This window comes from Perognathus longimembris, chromosome 3 (genome assembly GCF_023159225.1).
Source record: "Perognathus longimembris pacificus isolate PPM17 chromosome 3, ASM2315922v1, whole genome shotgun sequence".
Taxonomy (NCBI): domain Eukaryota; kingdom Metazoa; phylum Chordata; class Mammalia; order Rodentia; family Heteromyidae; genus Perognathus; species Perognathus longimembris.
The window spans coordinates 66,363,832-66,381,987 of NC_063163.1; the positions used below are offsets into that span (position 1 = coordinate 66,363,832).

Sequence of the window (18,156 nt, forward strand, 5' to 3'; positions counted from 1 at the left end):
TGAGTAATGTTCCAGTTTGTGAATGGATCGCCGCTTGTTTATCTGTTCACATGCCAATGTCTATGTGTGCTGTTTCTACCATCTGGCTATTATGAATAAAACAATAAAAATGTATCTCTGTGCTGGGTGCTGGTGGTGTATAACTGTAAATCCTAGCTATTCAGGAGGCTGAGATCAGAGGATTGTGGTTCAAAGCCAGCCCAGGCAGGAAAGTCCCTGAGACTCTTAAATCTAACCACCAGAAAACTGGAAGTAGAGCTGTGGCTCAAATGGTAAAGCACTAGCTTTAAGTGGTAGAGTGCTAGACTTGATCAAAAGAAGCTCAAGGACTGTGCCCAGGCCCTGAGTCCAAGCCCTGGGACTGGCAAAAAGAAAAAATGACGAGAGATGAGTGGGAGAGCGAGCCGTGTAAGCCACCTCACCCAGAACTCTCTTCTGTTGTTTTGTTTTGCTGGTCTTGGGGCTTGAGCCCAAGGCCTCGGTGCTGCTGTCCTTACGCTTTGGAGCCATCAATGCTTGGCTCTTTTCCAACGATGAGGTCTCTAAACCCATCATGGAATCCCAACCTCATGACATCCTTGACCCTAATCACCTCCCAAGAGTCTGCCTCAAATCCTTTCTTTACTGTGACTTGAACTCAGGCCCTCAGCGCTGTCCCTGAGCTTTTTTCCCTCTGGGTTAGCGCTCTCCCACTCAAGCCACACCCCCACTTTCTAGAGATGTGTCTCTTGACTTTCCTGCCTGGGCTGGTTTTGAACCATGATCCTCAGGATCTCAGCCTCTTTGAGTAGCTGGGATTACAGGTGTGGGCTACAGGCACCTGGCTTTCTAGCTCCAGCTTCTACCCCGAGCAGGGAGTTAATAGTTTCAGCAGAATTTTGGTGGGACCCATTGAGTGGGCAGTGACAAACAGTGACCACTCAGGGCCTAAGAACATGGGCCACCATGCCCTGTGAGGTCACAGGGGCCTCTGTGACCTCATCGCCCCCTGGACTCCAAATTTACAAAGCACCCCAGGAGCTACTGCCTGTGGCAGCAGGGTCACATTCCCCAGGGACGTGGGTCCCAACCTCTAGCTGCCATGGGAGCTGATCAGGAGCAAACGAAGGAATCTTGCTCTCGAGGCCAGAGGTTGTTCAAGAGGGTCAAGGGCTTAGTGACCAGAGCGAAACCCGCACCCCCGCCCCCGCCTCCGCCCCCGCCCCCCAACTGGAACCCAGGATGCACACATGTGTATGGGTACGTGTTCGGGCATGTGTCTGAAAGCCATCTTGAACATCCCCTGTCACAGCAGGTGAGTGGGGACACCACGGATGTCCCAGGGCCTGGACTGCCTTGTTTGAGCCAGTCTAGAATCATCCATGTGGGAGCAGTGGGCACAGAGATGCCCCAGGGGGAGCGTACTCCACGCATGACAAGGCTGGGCATAGCTGGCTCTGGTCTCAGGTGCTGGACACAGGGGAGCAGCTGATGGTCCCCGTGGATGTCCTGGAGGTGGACAACGAGGGAGCCCTGTGGAAGTTTCTGCTGTCCGGAGCCATGGCAGGGGCAGTGTCTCGCACAGGCACGGCCCCTCTTGATCGAGCCAAGGTGTACATGCAGGTGTGTGGGGAGGCGGGCCAAGCCCATGGCAACATCACAGGTGGGAGTGGCATTGGGGGGGGTTCAGGATGGAAGTAGAGTTGTCACACAGGGGTGGGGAGAATGGGGGTTGGGGATGACAACAGCACTCACGGGGGTATAGTGGTGCATGCCTGTAATCTCAGCTACTCAGGAGACAGGTAGGAAGACTGAGGCTCGAGGTCGTCCCTAGGCAAAAGCAGGGAGAGCCCATCTGAAAAACAAGCTAAAAAGTAAAATACTGGGATTCCTGGCTCTGGGGGTGGGGCACCTGTGTAGCGAGTGCAAGGCCCTGAATTCAAATCCCAGTGTGGAGGGTTGAGGAGGACAGAGAGACTCTCTTTATACAGGCATCACACGGAGCCCAGGTAGGCTCCTTGGCCAGGAACTGGGGAGGGGTCCGTGGGGGAGAGAGGGAAGTCTGAGTAGATCAAGCATAGATGGGAGATGGGGGTTAGAAAGGGTTGGGGTTGGGGTTTGGGGCTGGCCTGGGTAGGAGCTGGAGAAGCATGTGGGCAGTGTTGCACACAGGGTGTGTGCACATGCGTGTGCATGTGTGTGAGCCGGCTCCCCGCCCCCAGGTCTACTCCTCCCAGGCGAACTTCATGAACTTGCTGGGGGGTCTCCGCAGCATGGTGCAGGAAGGGGGCGTGCGCTCCCTGTGGCGGGGCAATGGCATCAATGTGCTCAAAATCGCTCCCGAGTACGCCATCAAGTTCTCTGTCTTTGAGCAGGTAGGGGGGGCAGCAGCCTGCTTTCCCCAAACCCCAACCACCTCCCACCCCACCCTGAAATACAAACCCAAGAGTCTCAACCCAGCCTCCACCCTCCTCGCCCCTCCTGCTGCCAGGAGGCAGCAACCCCACCCTTCCTTTCTCCTCACTAGTGTAAGAACTTTTTCTGTGGCGTGCATGGGTCTCCGCCATTCCAGGAGCGTCTCCTGGCGGGCTCGCTGGCTGTGGCCATCTCTCAGACGCTCATCAACCCCATGGAGGTAAGAGGACACCAGGTCCAGACACCCTGCCAGTCAGGGCCTGGCACTGCGGCTCCCCCTCCTCCTCTTCCACTAGGAGACGGGCATCCGTCCTTTACTCCAGATGCCCATAAGAGTCTCAAGGTCTTTTCTAGGTGGCCTGGCTTTGAACCATGATCCTCAGATCTCAGCCTCCTGTGTAGCTAGGATGACAGGTGTGAGCCACCAGTGCCCAGCTGTAGTTGAACATAGTGCCTGAAACTTATGCTCACTGTCTAGCACTCTACCATCTGAGCCATGCTGGGCCATGCCTCCAACCCTGATATGGGATTTTGTAAAAAAAAAAAGTCAGTCTCTGGTGACAGCTACTGATTAGGTGAGGCCCACCCAGGCAATTTCTTTTCATTACCTGTGAGTCACTGCTGAGCCTGGCAGGTGGCACGTGGTGTGACCTTGCTGCCTTGACACAAAACCCAGGCGCAGGTGACAGATCTGAGTCCCAAACCCAGCTGCTGCTAGTCTTCCTCAGCATGCGGTGGCAATGCTGGGGCCACTGACTGACAAAGGTCACAGAGACGGTGGGAGCAAACGAGCGGCCTCCCCTCCCCAGGTGCTGAAGACGCGGCTGACTCTGCGCAGGACGGGCCAGTACAAGGGGCTGCTGGACTGCGCCAGGCAGATCTTGGAGCGGGAGGGCACCCGGGCTCTGTACCGCGGCTACCTCCCCAACATGCTGGGGATCATCCCCTACGCCTGCACAGACCTGGCCGTCTACGAGGTGTGTGTTCCACGGGGGAGGAGAGGGGCTGGGCTGGCCTGGGCACGGCCCCTGCTGAGCTTCCTCCTGCCCTGGCCCTCCCCCTCCCCCTTGTGTGCTGGTCCTGGGGCTTGAACTCAGGGCGGGGCACTGTCCCTCAGCTTTCCAGCTCAATACTAATGCTCTACCACTTGAGCCACTTCCAGCTTTTTTGCTGGCTCATTGGAATTGGAAATGAGAGTCTCAGGGAGCCAGGGGTCAGTGGCTCACTCCTGTCATCCTAGCTACTCAGGAGGCTGAGGATCATGTTTCAAAGCCAGCCTGAGCAGCAAAGTCCATGAGACTCTTACCTCCAATCAACCACTGGAAGTGGCTCTGTGGCTCAAGTGATAGAGTGCTAGCCTTGAGCTGAAGAGCTTAGGGAGATCACCTAAGCCCAGAGTTCAAGTTCCATGACCAAAAAAAAAAAAAAGTGTCATGGACTTTGCTGTCCTGTTTAGCTTAGAATTTGGATTCTCAGATCTCAACCTCCGGAGTAGCTAGGATGATAGGTATGAGCCAGTGCCACCTGACACTTTTATGTCTTTCGATATTTCATGGATTTTTCCTTGGCTGGTGGTTATGTGTATTACAGGGGTTCAGTGTGCACACAGTGTGATGATTGGGTCACCAGTTTAGGCAGTTTAGGCAGTTCTTATTTCTTTGTGCTGGGAACAGTAAACAGCTTATCTATGGCTGGGTGTGGTGCCTCATGCTGGCCACACAGCCAAGAGAGCAGGGATTAAACAGGATTACAGTCCAGGCCACCAGCAAAACCCCTCAAGACCTTATTAAAAACAAATAACCAAAACAAAACAGGCTGAGCGCCATGGTTCAAGTGGTTGAGTGACTACCTAGCCAAGCAAGAGTGCCTGAATTCAAACCACAGTGCTAAAAAAAAAAAAAAATTCTTTTTCTACCGATCACTAGTGGCTAATACCTGTAATCCAAGCAACACAGGAGACTGAGGTCAGTTGGAGGCCAGCTGGGGCAGAAAAGTCTGTGAGACTCTTGTCCCCAATGAACCACCAAAAATCCAGAAGTAAAGTTGTGGCTCAAGTGGTAGAGCGCTAGCCTTGAGCAAAAATGCTCAGGGACAGCACCCAGGCCCTGAGTTCAAGCCCCAGGACTGGTATGCACTAGTTTTTTTAGACAGGGTGTCTCTATGTATAGCCCAGAATGGCCTACTATTTCGAAATATACAACCACGGTTATGGTTATAGGACGCTGTGCAGCAGGCCACCAGGTGAGGCAGCCACAGGCTCAAGGGGCCCACGCACGGGGGGGGGGGGGGGGGGAGGGGGTCACGTGTGCGCGCAGGGTCCCAAGGGGGCGGCGTCCTATCCATCTGTACCGACATTCACAGATATTCCTCTCTCCATCCTTCTCCTTCCCTTCCTCAGTCTCTGATAAGCACTATAATAATGCCTACTTCTATGAGACTTTTTTTGGCCAGTCCTGGGGCTTGGACTCAGGGCCTGAGCACTGTCCCTGGCTTCTTTTTGCTCAAGGCTAGCACTCTGCCACTTGAGCCACAGCACCACTTCTGGCCATTTTCTGTATATGTGGTGCTGGGGAATCGAACCCAGGGCCTCATGTATATGAGGCAGGCACTCTTGCCACTAGGCCATATCCCCAGCCCTATGAGACTTTTTTTTTTAGCTTCCACATGTAAGAGGGATGATGTGGAATTTATCTTCCTGAGCCTCACTTACTCCACATAATATCCTCCAGTTCCATCCATGGTGCTGCAAACAACAGGCCTTTGTTCTTTTTTTATGGTCGAGTAATATTCCACTGTACATGCTGACCATCTTTTCATTCTTCCATTCTTGCCGTTATGAAGAACGCTCTTACCTCTTCCTTTGGCAGGTGCTCCAGAGCCTGTGGCTGAAGTCTGGCAAGGACATGGCGGACCCCAGTGGCCTGGTCACTCTGTCCTCTGTAACGCTGTCCACAACCTGTGGCCAAATGGCCAGTTATCCACTGACTTTGGTGCGCACCCGGATGCAGGCAGAAGGTCAGGCTGGCCTCTGTGTCCAACATGCCCTTATCTGCCTATCTTCACTCTTGGAATTTGTTTATCCTTCCAGACTGTCCACTCACTGACACCCTGAGCCCACCAAGCCTTTAAAAAACAACAAAACAGTCCCTAAGTCTGGGCTGGCATACTGCCCCTGAGCTCCTTTTTTTGCTCAAGGCTAGCACTCTACCACTTGAGCCACATTGCCACTTCTGGCTTCTTCTGTGATTAATTGGATATAAGAGTCTCATGGAAGAAATAGTGCTGTAGTTCAAAGTGTTAGAGCACTATTCTAAAGTGAAAAGGCCCAGGGACAGAACCCAGGCCCTGAGTTCAAGCCCCACAACCGACAAAAAATATCATTTCTTTATAGAAATAGTGCTGTAGCTCAAAGAGTCTCATGGACTTACCTACCCAGGTTGACTTTGAACCACAATCCTCAGATCTCAGCCTCCTGAGTAGCTAGGATTATAGGTGTGAGCCACAGGTACTCGGCCCCACCAAGCCTCCTTTTACTCCCCACCCCTCCCACCTCCAATCTGACTCTAGCCCTCTTGTTAATGCTTACCCCGCCCTCCAAAAAAATCAGCAAAACTAACATCCATCCCCAAATGATCCCCACGAACTCCTCCAAGATGTGGCTCAGGCCCCCAATCTGACTCCCCAAATGAATGCCTCCCCCCCAAAAAAAGAAGAAAAACAAACTCTCCAATTAGACCCAGCCCATAGCTTGTCTTGTTCCCACAGACACCGTGGAGGGCTCCAACCCCACCATGCATGGAGTGTTTCGGCGGATCCTGACCCAGCAGGGCTGGCCGGGGCTGTACCGAGGCATGACCCCCACGCTGCTCAAGGTGTTGCCCGCGGGGGGCATCAGCTACGTGGTATATGAAGGAATGAAGAAAACCTTGGGTGTGAGCTGACACCGCTCAGAGCTTCAGGGACTGCGAGACCCAGTGTCCTTAGATCCCAAAGAAGTCCTCCCAGCCTCGGGCTCCCAGGCAGTTGAGAGGGCTTGGGTTAGACCTCTTGGGTTTCCTCCCCAGGGTACAGCCTGAGTCCTGAGTTTGGACTCCGGTCCGGCTTCTGCTGGTTCGTCCTGGCTCCAAGGCTACATAGCTGGCGAACGGTCAGACAACTAGGAATAAAGACGGGGTTCTGCAGGACGCGTCAGGGGTACCTGGGTCTAGCCGAGGAGCTCGGATCCAGGACGTTGGGAGTAAGAGACTGAAGAGAGCAGAGAAGGTGGCACGGGGGAGGCTGGGACCCCTCGACCCTGGGGAGGTGGAGAGCCTTAGGGAGAAGGGAATGATGGGTGGAGCCAGGGAGGTTCTAGATCCCGGGGGGCGGGAGGGAGAGAGAAAGGGTTGGCCAGGGCTTTCCTCTGGCTCCCAGGCCGCCACACCCCCCGGAAGCACGGGCCCACAAGCTTCAAGCTGGCCACGTGCAGGACCGATCCAGCCCCGCGCCTGGGGTGCTAACCCCGACGTCAGGCCCGGAGTTCCAGCAGCCGGCCACCGCCACCCACGTAGGCTGCCATTCACTCCCGTTCCCGCCAATCCTCTCCCGCCGCTGGGTGCCCGGCTCCGCCCCAATGCAGCTGCGCGTCCACTGGCTCCCACCAAAAGTGGGCAATTGATTTCTTCTATGGCTATTTGCCCATTCGCGATGTCAGTCAAGGAATATCCCGGCCCTGGCCTTCAGTCATTGGCTTAGAAGTCAGGGCTAGAAAAGGATTCTGGTTTACAAGAAAAGCATGCCCAAATCCAAGCTCCATCATCCAGAACTTGTTAGGGATTCGATTAAACTGACTGCCAATCTTTAAAAGCACCACCTTCCTCCTGGATTCATTGGCTGACGTTCACGACTATCAGGCCGAGCGCCCGCCTAACCGGCACCGCCTTCCAGTCCACGTGACGCTTTGGAACCATCCACCTAATTCTGAAGCCACCCCTCTAATCTAGAACTCACGCTTCACTGGGCTTCCTGGCGTCTTGAATCGCCACGATTTGCCAGCGCAGCGCCGGCAGCCCCCAGCCCATTGCCTTCCAGAGCTGTCGGTCACTCGGTGTCTCCCGCCCACTGCCTCTCGTGGCTCTGTGATTGGTCGATGGCCTCCAGGGCCCACGATTGGTGCACGGGGAGCAAGAGCCGCCACTCATTGGTTGGTCCGCGCCGTCCGTCACGCTGCCGGCGGGAGGGGGGGTACCCTCTTCTCCCACCCCCCCCTCCCGTCGTCTTCCCAGCCGCTGGGTTCCCAGAGTGCTCCGCGGCCGTGTGGAGCGAGGCCTTGTTCCCGCGTTGAGCCGCCGCCGCCGCCGCCACCTCCTCCTCAGCCTCAGCCTCCGCACCAGGCCCGGCCTCGCCGCGCCATGTCGGACTACAGCACGGGAGGACCCCCGCCCGGGCCGCCGCCGCCCGCCGGCGGGGGCGGGGGAGCCGGAGGCGCCGGCGGAGGCCCTCCGCCGGGCCCAACGGGCGCGGGGGACCGGGGCGGCGGCGGCGGCCCGGGTGGAGGCTCGTCCGGAGGCCCCTCGCAGCCGCCGGGTGGTGGCGGCCCGGGGATCCGCAAGGACGCCTTCGCAGACGCTGTGCAGCGGGCCCGCCAGGTGAGGCGGCCGCGGGCTCCAGGGGCGCGCGCACGGGGGGGAGGGGGCGAGGGTCACGTGCGCGCGCGCGGGGTCGCGAGGGGGCGGCGCCCGGGGGCCGCCGTGGGGTCACGTGGGTAGCGGGCTGGGGACCTGTCCCGCCGGGGCCAGGCCCTCGCGGATGATCTGCCCCCTCCCCACGGGGAGTAGGGGCGTCCTGGGGTCACCCAAGCATTCCCTGGGTGTACCGGGGTCGCGGAGATCGAGGTCTCGCTTGGGAGGTCCCTTCTGGCACACAGACTTGCACCACTTTCTTAGAGGCATAGAGACCCCCCCCCCTTCCTTTCTTGAGTGTTGGGTCTTGCTTTGCGCACTGGTTGTCCACATCAGAGCCAAGGGCCTTTTTTTTTTTTTTTGCCCCAACCTTGTCCCACGGGGGACCTTTTCCCTTTGACTCTGGAAAATTAAGAGGACCCTCTTTGGCCTCTAGCTTTTGGGCCAAATGGGGAAGGTGGACACCACACCGACTGACGTTTTCTGGGTAGTTTGAAAGTGAAGTGTCTAGTTGGAAAAGTGGGGGGAGGGTCCCATCGTCGCGTTTTGGAGCCTCATGACAGCATGAAGGGGTCATGTGCTGCGGTGACTGACCTGGGTTCCACCAGCTGCTTCTCCCCGGCCTAGAGGGGTTGGGACCCTTAGGGAGAACTTTGCTGCCGGCTCAGGAAGTAGATGACTGGAGTGTGGCACCCTGGGCTTGTCCCCATGCCTTAGGGCTGGGGACTGGCTCCTCCCAAGGTGGGAGGACCCGTTAGGTGACCATCCTCAGATCTCCCAGTGTGGCTTCCTCACCTCCAAGAGTAGGGTAGGTTGGAGTGAGCATCTGCTCTAGTTGCTCCCTAAAATGTGTTGATTGAATGGGGGAGTTTTGTACTATTTGGAGTGATACACAACCCCTCTATGGGCCTTCCAAGAGCCTAGGGTGGAGGCAAGCTCTTTACTTTCATTTTTTTAATGGAGTTGGAGAGGGAGATTCTGAGCACAGGCTCTGAGTCCCTAAAGCACAGCCAGGTTGTGATCTGAAGTTTGTTTGCTGACTTGGGTGAACTTGAAGTTGCTCTTCATATAAATATGTATGGTTTTGATGGCTCACAGCTCTCTAAGTTATTCAGGAGGTTGAGATTTTAGGATGAAGGTTTGAAGCCAGCCCAAGCAGAAAAGTCTGAGACACTTATCTCCTGTTAACCAGAAGATAAGTCAGAAGAGCCAAAGGGGTAGAGCACTAGCTTTGAGTGAAAATGCTAAGGGACAGCACCTAGGCCCTGAGTTCAAGCTCCAGTACCAGCACACATACACACAAATGTATAGTATGTTTCTAAGGGGGCTTTGTCTTAGTCACATGAGGGTTTGGGGTGCAGAGATGCTGTGGGTGAGGGACTGGGGAAAGTTGCATTCCAGCACCCCAAGAGCCAAGCTGGGGGAAGTCACTTGTGGGCCCTCCTGCATGTAAAGCAGGGTCTGAAAGCTCTTGCTTCCAGAGTTGACCTCAGAACCCCCCTGCAGGCCACCAAGCTGCTGTTTTGTTTCATCCCTAAAACAAAGTCAGTGCATCACAGGCACTGCCATGCCAGCACTTCCTGTGCGGATCCCACCGGCACGGGGAAAGGGGTGATTTTTGTTCCTAGTTACTTGGACGAACTTTTGAGGGTTTCATAAAAACTCCTTCCAGGACACCTTCACCCCCAGCTCACCCTAGCTCAAGCCACTCCTGGTGGTGCGGGCTCGGGGGAGAGCTTAGCACTGGGGGGGCTTGGTGAACAGGCGTTTTTCTCTCTCTAGTGGTCAACTTTTCTTTACTTCCTGCTTCCTCCAGATTGCAGCCAAAATTGGAGGCGATTCTGCTACAACTGTGAATAACAGCACTCCTGATTTTGGTTTTGGGGGCCAAAAGAGACAGCTGGAAGATGGAGGTAACTCCCAGTAGCCACTTTTAGTTTGGGAGGGAGGGCTGGGGGCAGAGGGTACCAAAGTGAGGAAGACTGCTCGGAGAAAACATCAGCAATCCCAGCCTTGTTTTTATTCTCTGTGCCACCCTGAAATATCTGGTGGCTTGAGAGGAAGGCAGGTTGGTTATGACAGGGCAAAGTTGTAAGTTCTGAGATCAGTCCTCCCCTCTGGGGACAGGCGCTAGGGCCAGCCAGCACCAAGGTGGAGCCAGAGGTCAGCTCTCCCTTTACTTACCATTTGGAGTTTGTTCCTTGTAAAGAATGTCACCCTCGGTGTTGGTGGCCCCGCTGGGGCTGCCCTCTGCCACCCCCAGCTCTGTGCTGATGGTGGGGTAGGGACATGTGGCAACATCCAGGCGGGTAGGTGGTGCTACATCTGACTGACACCCTCTGTCATCCACAGACCAGCCGGAGAGCAAGAAGCTGGCTTCCCAGGGAGACTGTAAGTCCAGACTGTCTGCATATGGCAGCTTTGTGGTCTTAAAGTGTGGGGGGTCAGGAGCTAGAAATGCAGAGCAGGTAGCTCAGGGAATACATGCGTTTCAGGGAACCAAGAGCCCCCTGGATTTGAGGCTGCATGCACTTTTTTTTCTTTTTTTTTGGTGGGGGGGGGTTGTGGGGTTTGAACTCAGGACCTGAGCACTATTCCTGAGCTCTTTTGCTCAAGGCTAGCACTCTACCACTTTTAGTCATAGTTCTACTTCCGGTTTCCTAGTGGTTAATTGGAGAAGAGTTTCATGGACTTTCCTGCCTGGGCTGGCTTTGGCGTTTTTGTTTTTTTGTTTTTGTTTTCTCTTGATACTGGGCCTCGAACTCAAGACATTGCACTTGTTAAGCAAGTGCTTTGCCCCTGAGCTACATCCCAGCCTGCCCCACTGGCTTTGAATCGCAATCATCACATCTCAGCCTCCTGAGTAGCTAGGATTACAGACTTGAGCCACTAGTGCCTGGCCTGCATGCACTTTTTTTTTTTTTTTTTTGGCCAGTCCTGGGCCTTGTACTCAGGGCCTGAGCACTGTCCCTGGCTTCTTCCCGCTCAAGGCTAGCACTCCGCCACCTGAGCCACAGCGCCGCTTCTGGCCATTTTTTGTATATGTGGTGCTGGGGAATCGAACCTAGGGCCTCGTGTATCTGAGGCAGGCACTCTTGCCACTAGGCTATATCCCCAGCCCATTTTTTTTTTTTTAAACCAGTCCTGGGGATTGAACTCAGGGCCTGGACACTGTCCCTGAGCTGCTTTTGCTCAAGAGTAGCTCTCTGGGCTGGGGATATGGCCTAGTGGCAAGAGTGCTTGCCTCGTATACATGAGGCCCTGGGTTCAATCCCCCAGCACCACATATACAGAAAACGGCCAGAAGTGGCGCTGTGGCTCAAGTGGCAGAGTGCTAGCCTTGAGCAAAAAGAAGCCAGGGATAGTGCTCAGGCCCTGAGTCCAAGCCCCAGGACTGGCCAAAAAAAAAGAGTAGCTCTCTATCACTTGCGCTACAGCGCTACTTCAGGCTTTCTCTGTGTATGTGGTACTGAGGAATTGAATCCAGGGCTTCATGCATGTTAGGCAAACACTCTACCACCAAGCCACACTCCCAGCCTGCCTGCATACACTTTTGAGGAAGCCCCCCGCCCCGCCCACCTCCATTGACCATCGGGACTAGTGTGTGATAAGTGCCAGTTGCCCTTTGTGTGGGTGTGGGGTACATGGACAGGAGCTAAGCTGGCCTTTTGGGATTTCTCTCTGCAGCCATCAGTTCGCAGCTGGGACCCATCCACCCTCCCCCAAGGTAACTGAGCTGTTTGCAGGGCTCTTGGCTGTCTCTGACACACCATGCAGTTGCCTCCCAACTGACAGGCCAGGGGTGCCCATTTAGGAATGCAGGGAGTTAGCTGGGTTGTATCGGCAGCTGTTTATGACACAGCAGTACTGCCTGATATTGCCTCCCCTGGACTGGTGTGCTCAGACACACAGATTGCCTCTCATGCTAAGGGTTGCCACGGACAGGGGTGGGGGGTGGGGTGTCTCTGCTACTTTACCACCTCAGGTGCACATATTTGGAAACCTGTCAGGTTGTGGGAAGGCCAGTGGGAAACTCAGTCACAGTTGGGGTGCTGTAGTCTGCTGCAGGAGGTGAGGAGAGCAGGCTCTGGGCCTTGGGCCCCAGTGTAGAAAGCAGGGTATACAGCCAGAAGTAAGGGGCGGGGGGGTTGCACTCTTCCTGCACACAGGGTGACTTGTAGCATTTCTTTCAGGACTTCAATGACAGAAGAGTACCGGGTCCCAGATGGCATGGTGGGCCTAAGTGAGTGGGAGTCCCTATGGGAAGTATGGTGCCCCTTGAGCCCCAAGGCGCTTCTGTGTCCTGCCCTCCAGAGAGCTGTGGGAGAGGGCTACCAGCGGGGACCTCCCTCCCCCAGCCTAGTCTGAGTTCCAGACCTCCTCAGTTCATATCTGTGTTTCTTCTGACTACCTAGTCATTGGCAGAGGAGGTGAACAAATCAACAAAATCCAGCAGGACTCGGGCTGCAAAGTGCAGATCTCTCCAGGTACGGGCAGTGGGCGTCCTGCCCGACGCCGGCCAGGACTGGCGCTGGCTCATGTTTACTGGGCTCAAACCAGTGTATACACCACCAAGTGTGGCTGTGGTAGGGAGGAGCCAGGACCTCCTTTCCAGCCTCCCCCCCCCCGCCCCCCCAAACTGAGCAGCCCACCTACAAGGCCAAATTGGAGCCCAGAAGGCAGCCATGTGGCTGCTCATCTAAAGCCCTGTTGAGGTTGTGTGGTGAATGGAATGAAGTGGGGCAAGGTCTTTATTGAATCTGCCTTTGCTTCCACCTTTCCCCCCACTGAATTTAACCTGAATGGGGGGGATGGGTATTGGTGTGTCAGAAGTGGCCATGGGCTGTCTGGAAGCTTCTTCCTCATCTCCACCTGGGCCTTTGGGGACTGATCTCGTCTCCTCTTCTCTCCAGACAGTGGCGGCCTACCTGAGCGCAGTGTGTCCCTGACAGGAGCCCCTGAATCTGTCCAGTAAGTGCCTGGCCACGCCTCGGTGACTTGGGGAGCAGGCAGAAGCCCTCTTTCCTTCAGGAGTTGGGGGTGACACCTCCACATGTCCTTCACTCCTGCCCTCTGCAGAGAGCTGTGCGCACAGGTTGATGCCTGAGAATGCCAACGTCTGCCAAAGTTCCAGGCTGAACAGTCCCCCCATGCCAGGCCTCCTCTTTGGCGTCTGCCCCATACACTGGTTGGGGCCCTCTCTCCTTCAAGCTGGGGTTCATCTGTTTCTGCAAGTGATAGCAGCAGTCTGTCCTTCCCTCTCCAGGAAAGCGAAGATGATGCTGGATGACATTGTGTCCCGGGGACGTGGGGGCCCTCCAGGGCAGTTCCACGACAATGCCAACGGGGGCCAGAATGGCACTGTGCAGGAGATCATGATTCCTGCTGGCAAGGCTGGCCTGGTCATCGGCAAAGGCGGGGAGACGATTAAGCAGCTGCAGGTGACCGATAGGCACTCCACTGTCCCCACCCCGGGCTCTTCTGGCTCCAGAGCCCCAGGAGAACCTAGCCCTCATGGTTACCATTGGTTATCCAGGAGCGCGCTGGAGTGAAGATGATTTTAATTCAGGATGGGTCCCAGAACACCAATGTGGACAAGCCCCTCCGGATCATTGGGGATCCCTACAAAGTGCAGGTGAGTTCCAGGGTGGCCCCTGGCCCTGGAGGTCTGCCCAGGGCTAAGCTGGATGTGCAGGCATCAGACTTGAGGTCAGCCCTGTCTATTCTGCGGGGTTTCCTCCTTTTCTTGCTTGGAGGCTGGGGCTTCCTGGCCACTAGGGGATAGGTGCAGATGTGTACCGGGGTGTGGCACTGCCCAGGGGCCCTGGCCCCAGGCTAAGAGGCCAGGTGCCGGGGCAGCAGGATGGCAACTGACCAGGTCCCTGTGCATGCAGCAAGCCTGCGAGATGGTGATGGACATCCTCCGTGAGCGCGAGCAGGGTGGCTTCGGGGACCGCACGGAATACGGCTCTCGCATCGGCGGAGGCATCGATGTGAGTGCCGAGGGGGAGGGGGGGCGCAGCTGAGCTGCAGGTGGAGCCCACTGACCCTCCGCCTCTCCCCCCAGGTACCAGTGCCCAGGCATTCGGTTGGAGTGGTCATTGGCCGGAGTGGAGAAATGATTAAGAAGATCCAGAATGATGCTGGGGTACGGATACAGTTCAAGCAAGGTGAGGGCCCTGTACTTGGCTTGGGCATCTTATCTGTTGGTCTATCCCCTGTCAGCATTCCCCTAGAAGGCCAGCTAGAAGCAGCATGCCACTGAGGCAGGCTGCAGCCTGTGGGAAAGGCCCAGCCATTAGGTCATCCACTGGGAGACAACAGGTCCCCACCAAATGTTCCTCCTCGGGTTGGGCTAGCCTCAGGGCCAGGCAGGGGGCCAGTGCTGTGGAGGGTGCTTGCTGGAAAGTCCAGAGATGGCTCAGCTAGTTCTGAGCCTGAAAGGCAAGAAGAGGTTTCATGAGCTGCCCTCAAGGGGCTAGTGCACCTCCTTTCCACAGGGGTAGGTGGGGCTCAGGGAGCAGCACGTTGGCAGACCTCAGGCCTCTGGCTTGGCACTGTCTTCCCTGGGTGCCAGCCCAGGGGCTCGGAGTTCTGCTTCTAAATCGACCTCTGCTCTCTTGGTGTTGGCCGCAGATGATGGGACGGGACCCGAGAAGATTGCTCACATCATGGGCCCCCCAGAGCGCTGTGAGCATGCAGCCCGGATCATCAACGACCTTCTCCAGAGCCTCCGGGTGGGTGGTCCTGGGTGCTGCATGGGCTGGTTGATGCCCAGCTCTCCTGGGGACATCTGGGGCCAGGCTGGCTTCCCGCTTCAGTCCTCCTTCTCCCTGTCCAACAGAGCGGTCCTCCAGGCCCTCCCGGGGGTCCTGGCATGCCCCCCGGGGGCCGCGGCCGAGGAAGAGGCCAAGGCAACTGGGGGCCCCCTGGTGGGGAGATGACCTTCTCCATTCCTACCCACAAGTGTGGGTTGGTCATCGGCCGAGGTGAGTCCCCCACACAACACACACCAAGGTGCCCTGTCACCCCTCATTCCTTCCTGCCCCTTACTGGCTGTGGCCCTGCAGGTGGCGAGAACGTGAAAGCCATTAACCAGCAGACAGGCGCCTTTGTGGAAATCTCCCGGCAGCTGCCCCCCAACGGGGACCCCAACTTCAAACTCTTCATCATCCGCGGCTCCCCTCAGCAGATTGACCACGCCAAGCAGCTCATCGAGGAGAAGATTGAGGTGGGCTCCAGACAGAGGCTCACAACCCCATTTATTTCCCTGTGTGCCGCCACCCCCACTCACCTCCACACTTCCTCCCTCAGGGTCCCCTCTGCCCAGTTGGACCAGGCCCCGGGGGACCAGGCCCTGCAGGCCCAATGGGACCATTCAACCCAGGGCCTTTCAACCAGGGACCGCCAGGGGCCCCTCCGCAGTGAGTACTGTTGCTTCGGGGTCAGGAGTGGGGGAGATGTGTTGGGGGAGCCTCCCATCTCCCACCATGCGTGGAAGCAGCTTCCTGCCCGGCAGCAGCCTGTTGGGATGGGGGGGCATGCAGCACCTCACAAGCTGAGCTCCCCGTGTCTCCTGCAGCGCCGGTGGACCCCCACCTCACCAGTACCCACCCCAGGGCTGGGGCAACACCTACCCCCAGTGGCAGCCCCCCGCTCCTCATGACCCTAGTAAGTGAGGGCCCCAGGTGGGGGGGCGCTGGGGCGGGCTCCCAGGCCTCCCTCACCACCACTCTCCTTTCTCAGACAAGGCAGCCGCGGCCGCTGCTGACCCCAACGCTGCCTGGGCCGCCTACTACTCGCACTACTACCAGCAGCCCCCCGGGCCTGTGCCTGGCCCCGCGCCCGCACCCGCCGCCCCGCCTGCACAGGGGGAGCCCCCCCAACCCCCACCTACAGGCCAATCTGACTACACCAAGGCCTGGGAGGAGTACTACAAAAAGATGGGTGAGTGCCGCAGGGGGGCCCTTGCCTCAGGGTGCCCTCCACCCCACTCCTCTGCACCCCAGTGTGCCCTGACCCTCTACCCCATTCCTCCCCACAGGCCAGCAGCCGCAGCAGCCTGGAGCCCCCCCACAGCAGGACTACACCAAGGCCTGGGAGGAGTACTACAAGAAGCAGGGTAGGCCAGGGGCTCAGAAGGGGTCGGGCACAGCGGGCAGGGGCAGCCCTCCGCTCACCCTTGCCTTCCACACCACAGCCCAAGTGGCCACCGGAGGGGGTCCCGGGGCGCCCCCCGGCTCCCAGCCGGACTACAGCGCTGCCTGGGCTGAGTATTACAGACAGCAGGCCGCATACTACGGACAGACCCCCGGCCCCGGCGGCCCCCAGCCGCCCCCCACCCAGCAGGGACAGCAGCAGGCAAGTGGGAATTGCCACCCTCCTCCTCCTCCTTTCTCCTTCCAACCCCCGGCCACCGTCCATCCTGCCTTAGTGGGTAGCGCCGGAAACCCTTTCCCCTGCGGGGTGTGCCCTTGATGCCTGCAGCGGGCGTGTGGCCAGAGTCTCCGGAGCGCCCCGCGCCCGCCGCCCGCCCGCCCGCTGCCGCCGCCGGGAAGCGCTCGCTGGGTCCAGAGGCTCACGGAGGAGGCTCCTCGCCAGCTGCTCGTTCCTGTGTGACGCTGTCCACGCTGGGGGAGCGCGAAGCACGCACAGGTGGAACTTGAGAACTGGTGGGTAGTCCTGGGTGGGGCCGGCAGGCAGCTCCCACCGCGTCCTGCCCACTGCCGGCCACTCGGAGTCTGCCCGCTTGGGAAGAAAAATTTTCCCCCCTTCTCCGCATCACTTTTTGGGGTTTTGTTCTTTTTATTCCTTTATTTTTTAAAGCCACGACCTTTCTCCCCCATGTCCAAGTGACTGCGTGTGCGGGCTGCCCGGCTCTGGCAGGGCTGTGGGCAGCCCGGGCTGCCTGGCCCCACGCCCTCGCGCGCTCGCCTCTGTGTCCTGGTCCTGTCTGTGAAGTGGGCATGGCGACTGATGCCACCTTCCAACCTACCTCACAGGGGTGTTGTGGGGACACCATGATCTGACTGTTGCTGTGTGATGTGCCGAGCCGCCCGCCTCACCCTCCCCGCCCACCCGCTTCTCTTCTGCCTTTCTTCCTCCTCCTCCTCCTCTTCCTCCTCCTCCTCCAGGCTGCACTCTGACTTGAGAGTCCCGAGAGGCTAGACAGTGCAGGCCCCGGCCTGGCCAGGCCGTGCAGGCTTGGGAGGGGCTTCCTGGCTCCTCCTGGAGGCCCAGCTCTTCCCCCAGGCCCCCTGCCCCTCCCGAAGTGACCAATTCCTGTCTCTCCCCTCTCCACAGGCTCAATGAATCGAATGAATGTGAACTTCTTCATCTGTGAAAAATCTTATTTTTTTTCTCCATTTTGTTCTGTTTGGGGGCTTTTTTTGTTTGTGCTTTCCTTGGTTTGTTTGGTGAGCGCGATGGCTGCCTGGGGTGCTGAGGGGGCTCCGGTGGGGCGCCCATACTCACACTCCTGTGTCTCGCATCCTCTTCCTTTCAAAATTGGGATTCTTCATGTTGAGCCAGCCTTAGAAAATAGCGAGAACTAAAAATCTCTGCCAAAAGGAGTTTAAAAATTAAAAACACAAAGAGCAGAACAAAACCTATTAAATGATATATATATATAAATCTCTATCCCCCAGCCTTCCCAAAACAGCCTCTCCTGAGGGGAAAGTGATTCGTTTTCTCCCAACTGCCCATGGCCCTCTTGTTTTTAAAATAAACTTTCCAAAGGGAAAAAAAAAAGTCACTTGCTATTTCTTTTTTATTTTTATTTTTTTCACTTTTTAGTTAGAGTGGAACATTCCTTGGCCCAGGTGTGGGTACGGCAGACCCCTCCCCCCCCTCGCTCCTTCCCACCCCACCCGCACCCCCACCCGCCCAGGACTGGTCTGCTCTCTTGTCTTTTCATCTGTTCCAGAGGAGATAACTAGAAACAAAATGAACAAAACAAAAAAATTGTATGGCAGTTTTTACTTTTTATCGCTCGTTTTTAACTTCACAAATAAATAATAACAAAACCTCCCTGTGTCTGCCACGAGTGCTGTCTGTCTCCTCCTCCTCCCTGCAGACTTTGCAAGCTGGTATTTGTTCTTTA

At 56.9% G+C, this 18,156-nt stretch overlaps 2 protein-coding genes across 4 annotated transcripts; both read left to right on the forward strand.

The window, feature by feature from the left end:
• The first annotated feature begins 1,081 nt into the window (after positions 1–1,081).
• Slc25a41 (solute carrier family 25 member 41) lies at positions 1,082–6,761 on the forward strand. The gene is made up of 7 exons (XM_048341876.1): positions 1,082–1,294; positions 1,447–1,602; positions 2,202–2,354; positions 2,507–2,614; positions 3,204–3,371; positions 5,262–5,409; positions 6,160–6,761. Exons 1-7 carry the CDS (start codon positions 1,082–1,084, stop codon positions 6,333–6,335), a joined length of 1,122 nt encoding a protein of 373 aa, XP_048197833.1. The 3' UTR covers positions 6,336–6,761.
• A 905-nt stretch (positions 6,762–7,666) lies between these two features.
• On the forward strand, positions 7,667–18,083 carry LOC125348562 (KH-type splicing regulatory protein). 3 transcript variants are annotated; one of them, XM_048341879.1, is made up of 20 exons: positions 7,668–8,021; positions 9,871–9,967; positions 10,407–10,445; positions 11,742–11,781; positions 12,248–12,297; positions 12,470–12,541; positions 12,968–13,025; positions 13,321–13,495; positions 13,591–13,689; positions 13,949–14,047; positions 14,122–14,224; positions 14,691–14,791; positions 14,899–15,043; positions 15,125–15,285; positions 15,369–15,478; positions 15,637–15,725; positions 15,801–16,001; positions 16,099–16,176; positions 16,255–16,415; positions 17,358–18,083. In XM_048341879.1, exons 1-20 carry the CDS (start codon positions 7,785–7,787, stop codon positions 17,364–17,366), a joined length of 2,124 nt encoding a protein of 707 aa, XP_048197836.1. In that variant the 5' UTR covers positions 7,668–7,784; the 3' UTR covers positions 17,367–18,083. The 3 variants fall into 3 exon arrangements, with proteins under 3 accessions (XP_048197835.1, XP_048197836.1, XP_048197837.1); XM_048341880.1 differs by having other exon boundaries at positions 7,682–7,795; positions 7,916–8,021; positions 16,255–18,083; XM_048341878.1 differs by having other exon boundaries at positions 7,667–8,021; positions 16,255–18,083.
• Positions 18,084–18,156: the final 73 nt, after the last annotated feature.

What these genes read in the sequence shown, in the direction of transcription:
- Slc25a41 (XM_048341876.1), top strand. Translation starts at nt 1,082, where the DNA reads ATGGGAGCTGATCAGGAGCAAACGAAGGAATCTTGCTCTCGAGGCCAG. An exon ending in AACATCCCCTGTCACAGCAG is followed by an intron (nt 1,295 to 1,446) that starts GTGAGTGGGGAC and finishes CTCTGGTCTCAG; the next exon opens with GTGCTGGACACAGGGGAGCA. An exon ending in AGTTCTCTGTCTTTGAGCAG is followed by an intron (nt 2,355 to 2,506) that starts GTAGGGGGGGCA and finishes TCTCCTCACTAG; the next exon opens with TGTAAGAACTTTTTCTGTGG.
- LOC125348562 (XM_048341878.1), top strand. Translation starts at nt 7,785, where the DNA reads ATGTCGGACTACAGCACGGGAGGACCCCCGCCCGGGCCGCCGCCGCCC. An exon ending in GAGACAGCTGGAAGATGGAG is followed by an intron (nt 9,968 to 10,406) that starts GTAACTCCCAGT and finishes TGTCATCCACAG; the next exon opens with ACCAGCCGGAGAGCAAGAAG. An exon ending in AGATGGCATGGTGGGCCTAA is followed by an intron (nt 12,298 to 12,469) that starts GTGAGTGGGAGT and finishes CTGACTACCTAG; the next exon opens with TCATTGGCAGAGGAGGTGAA.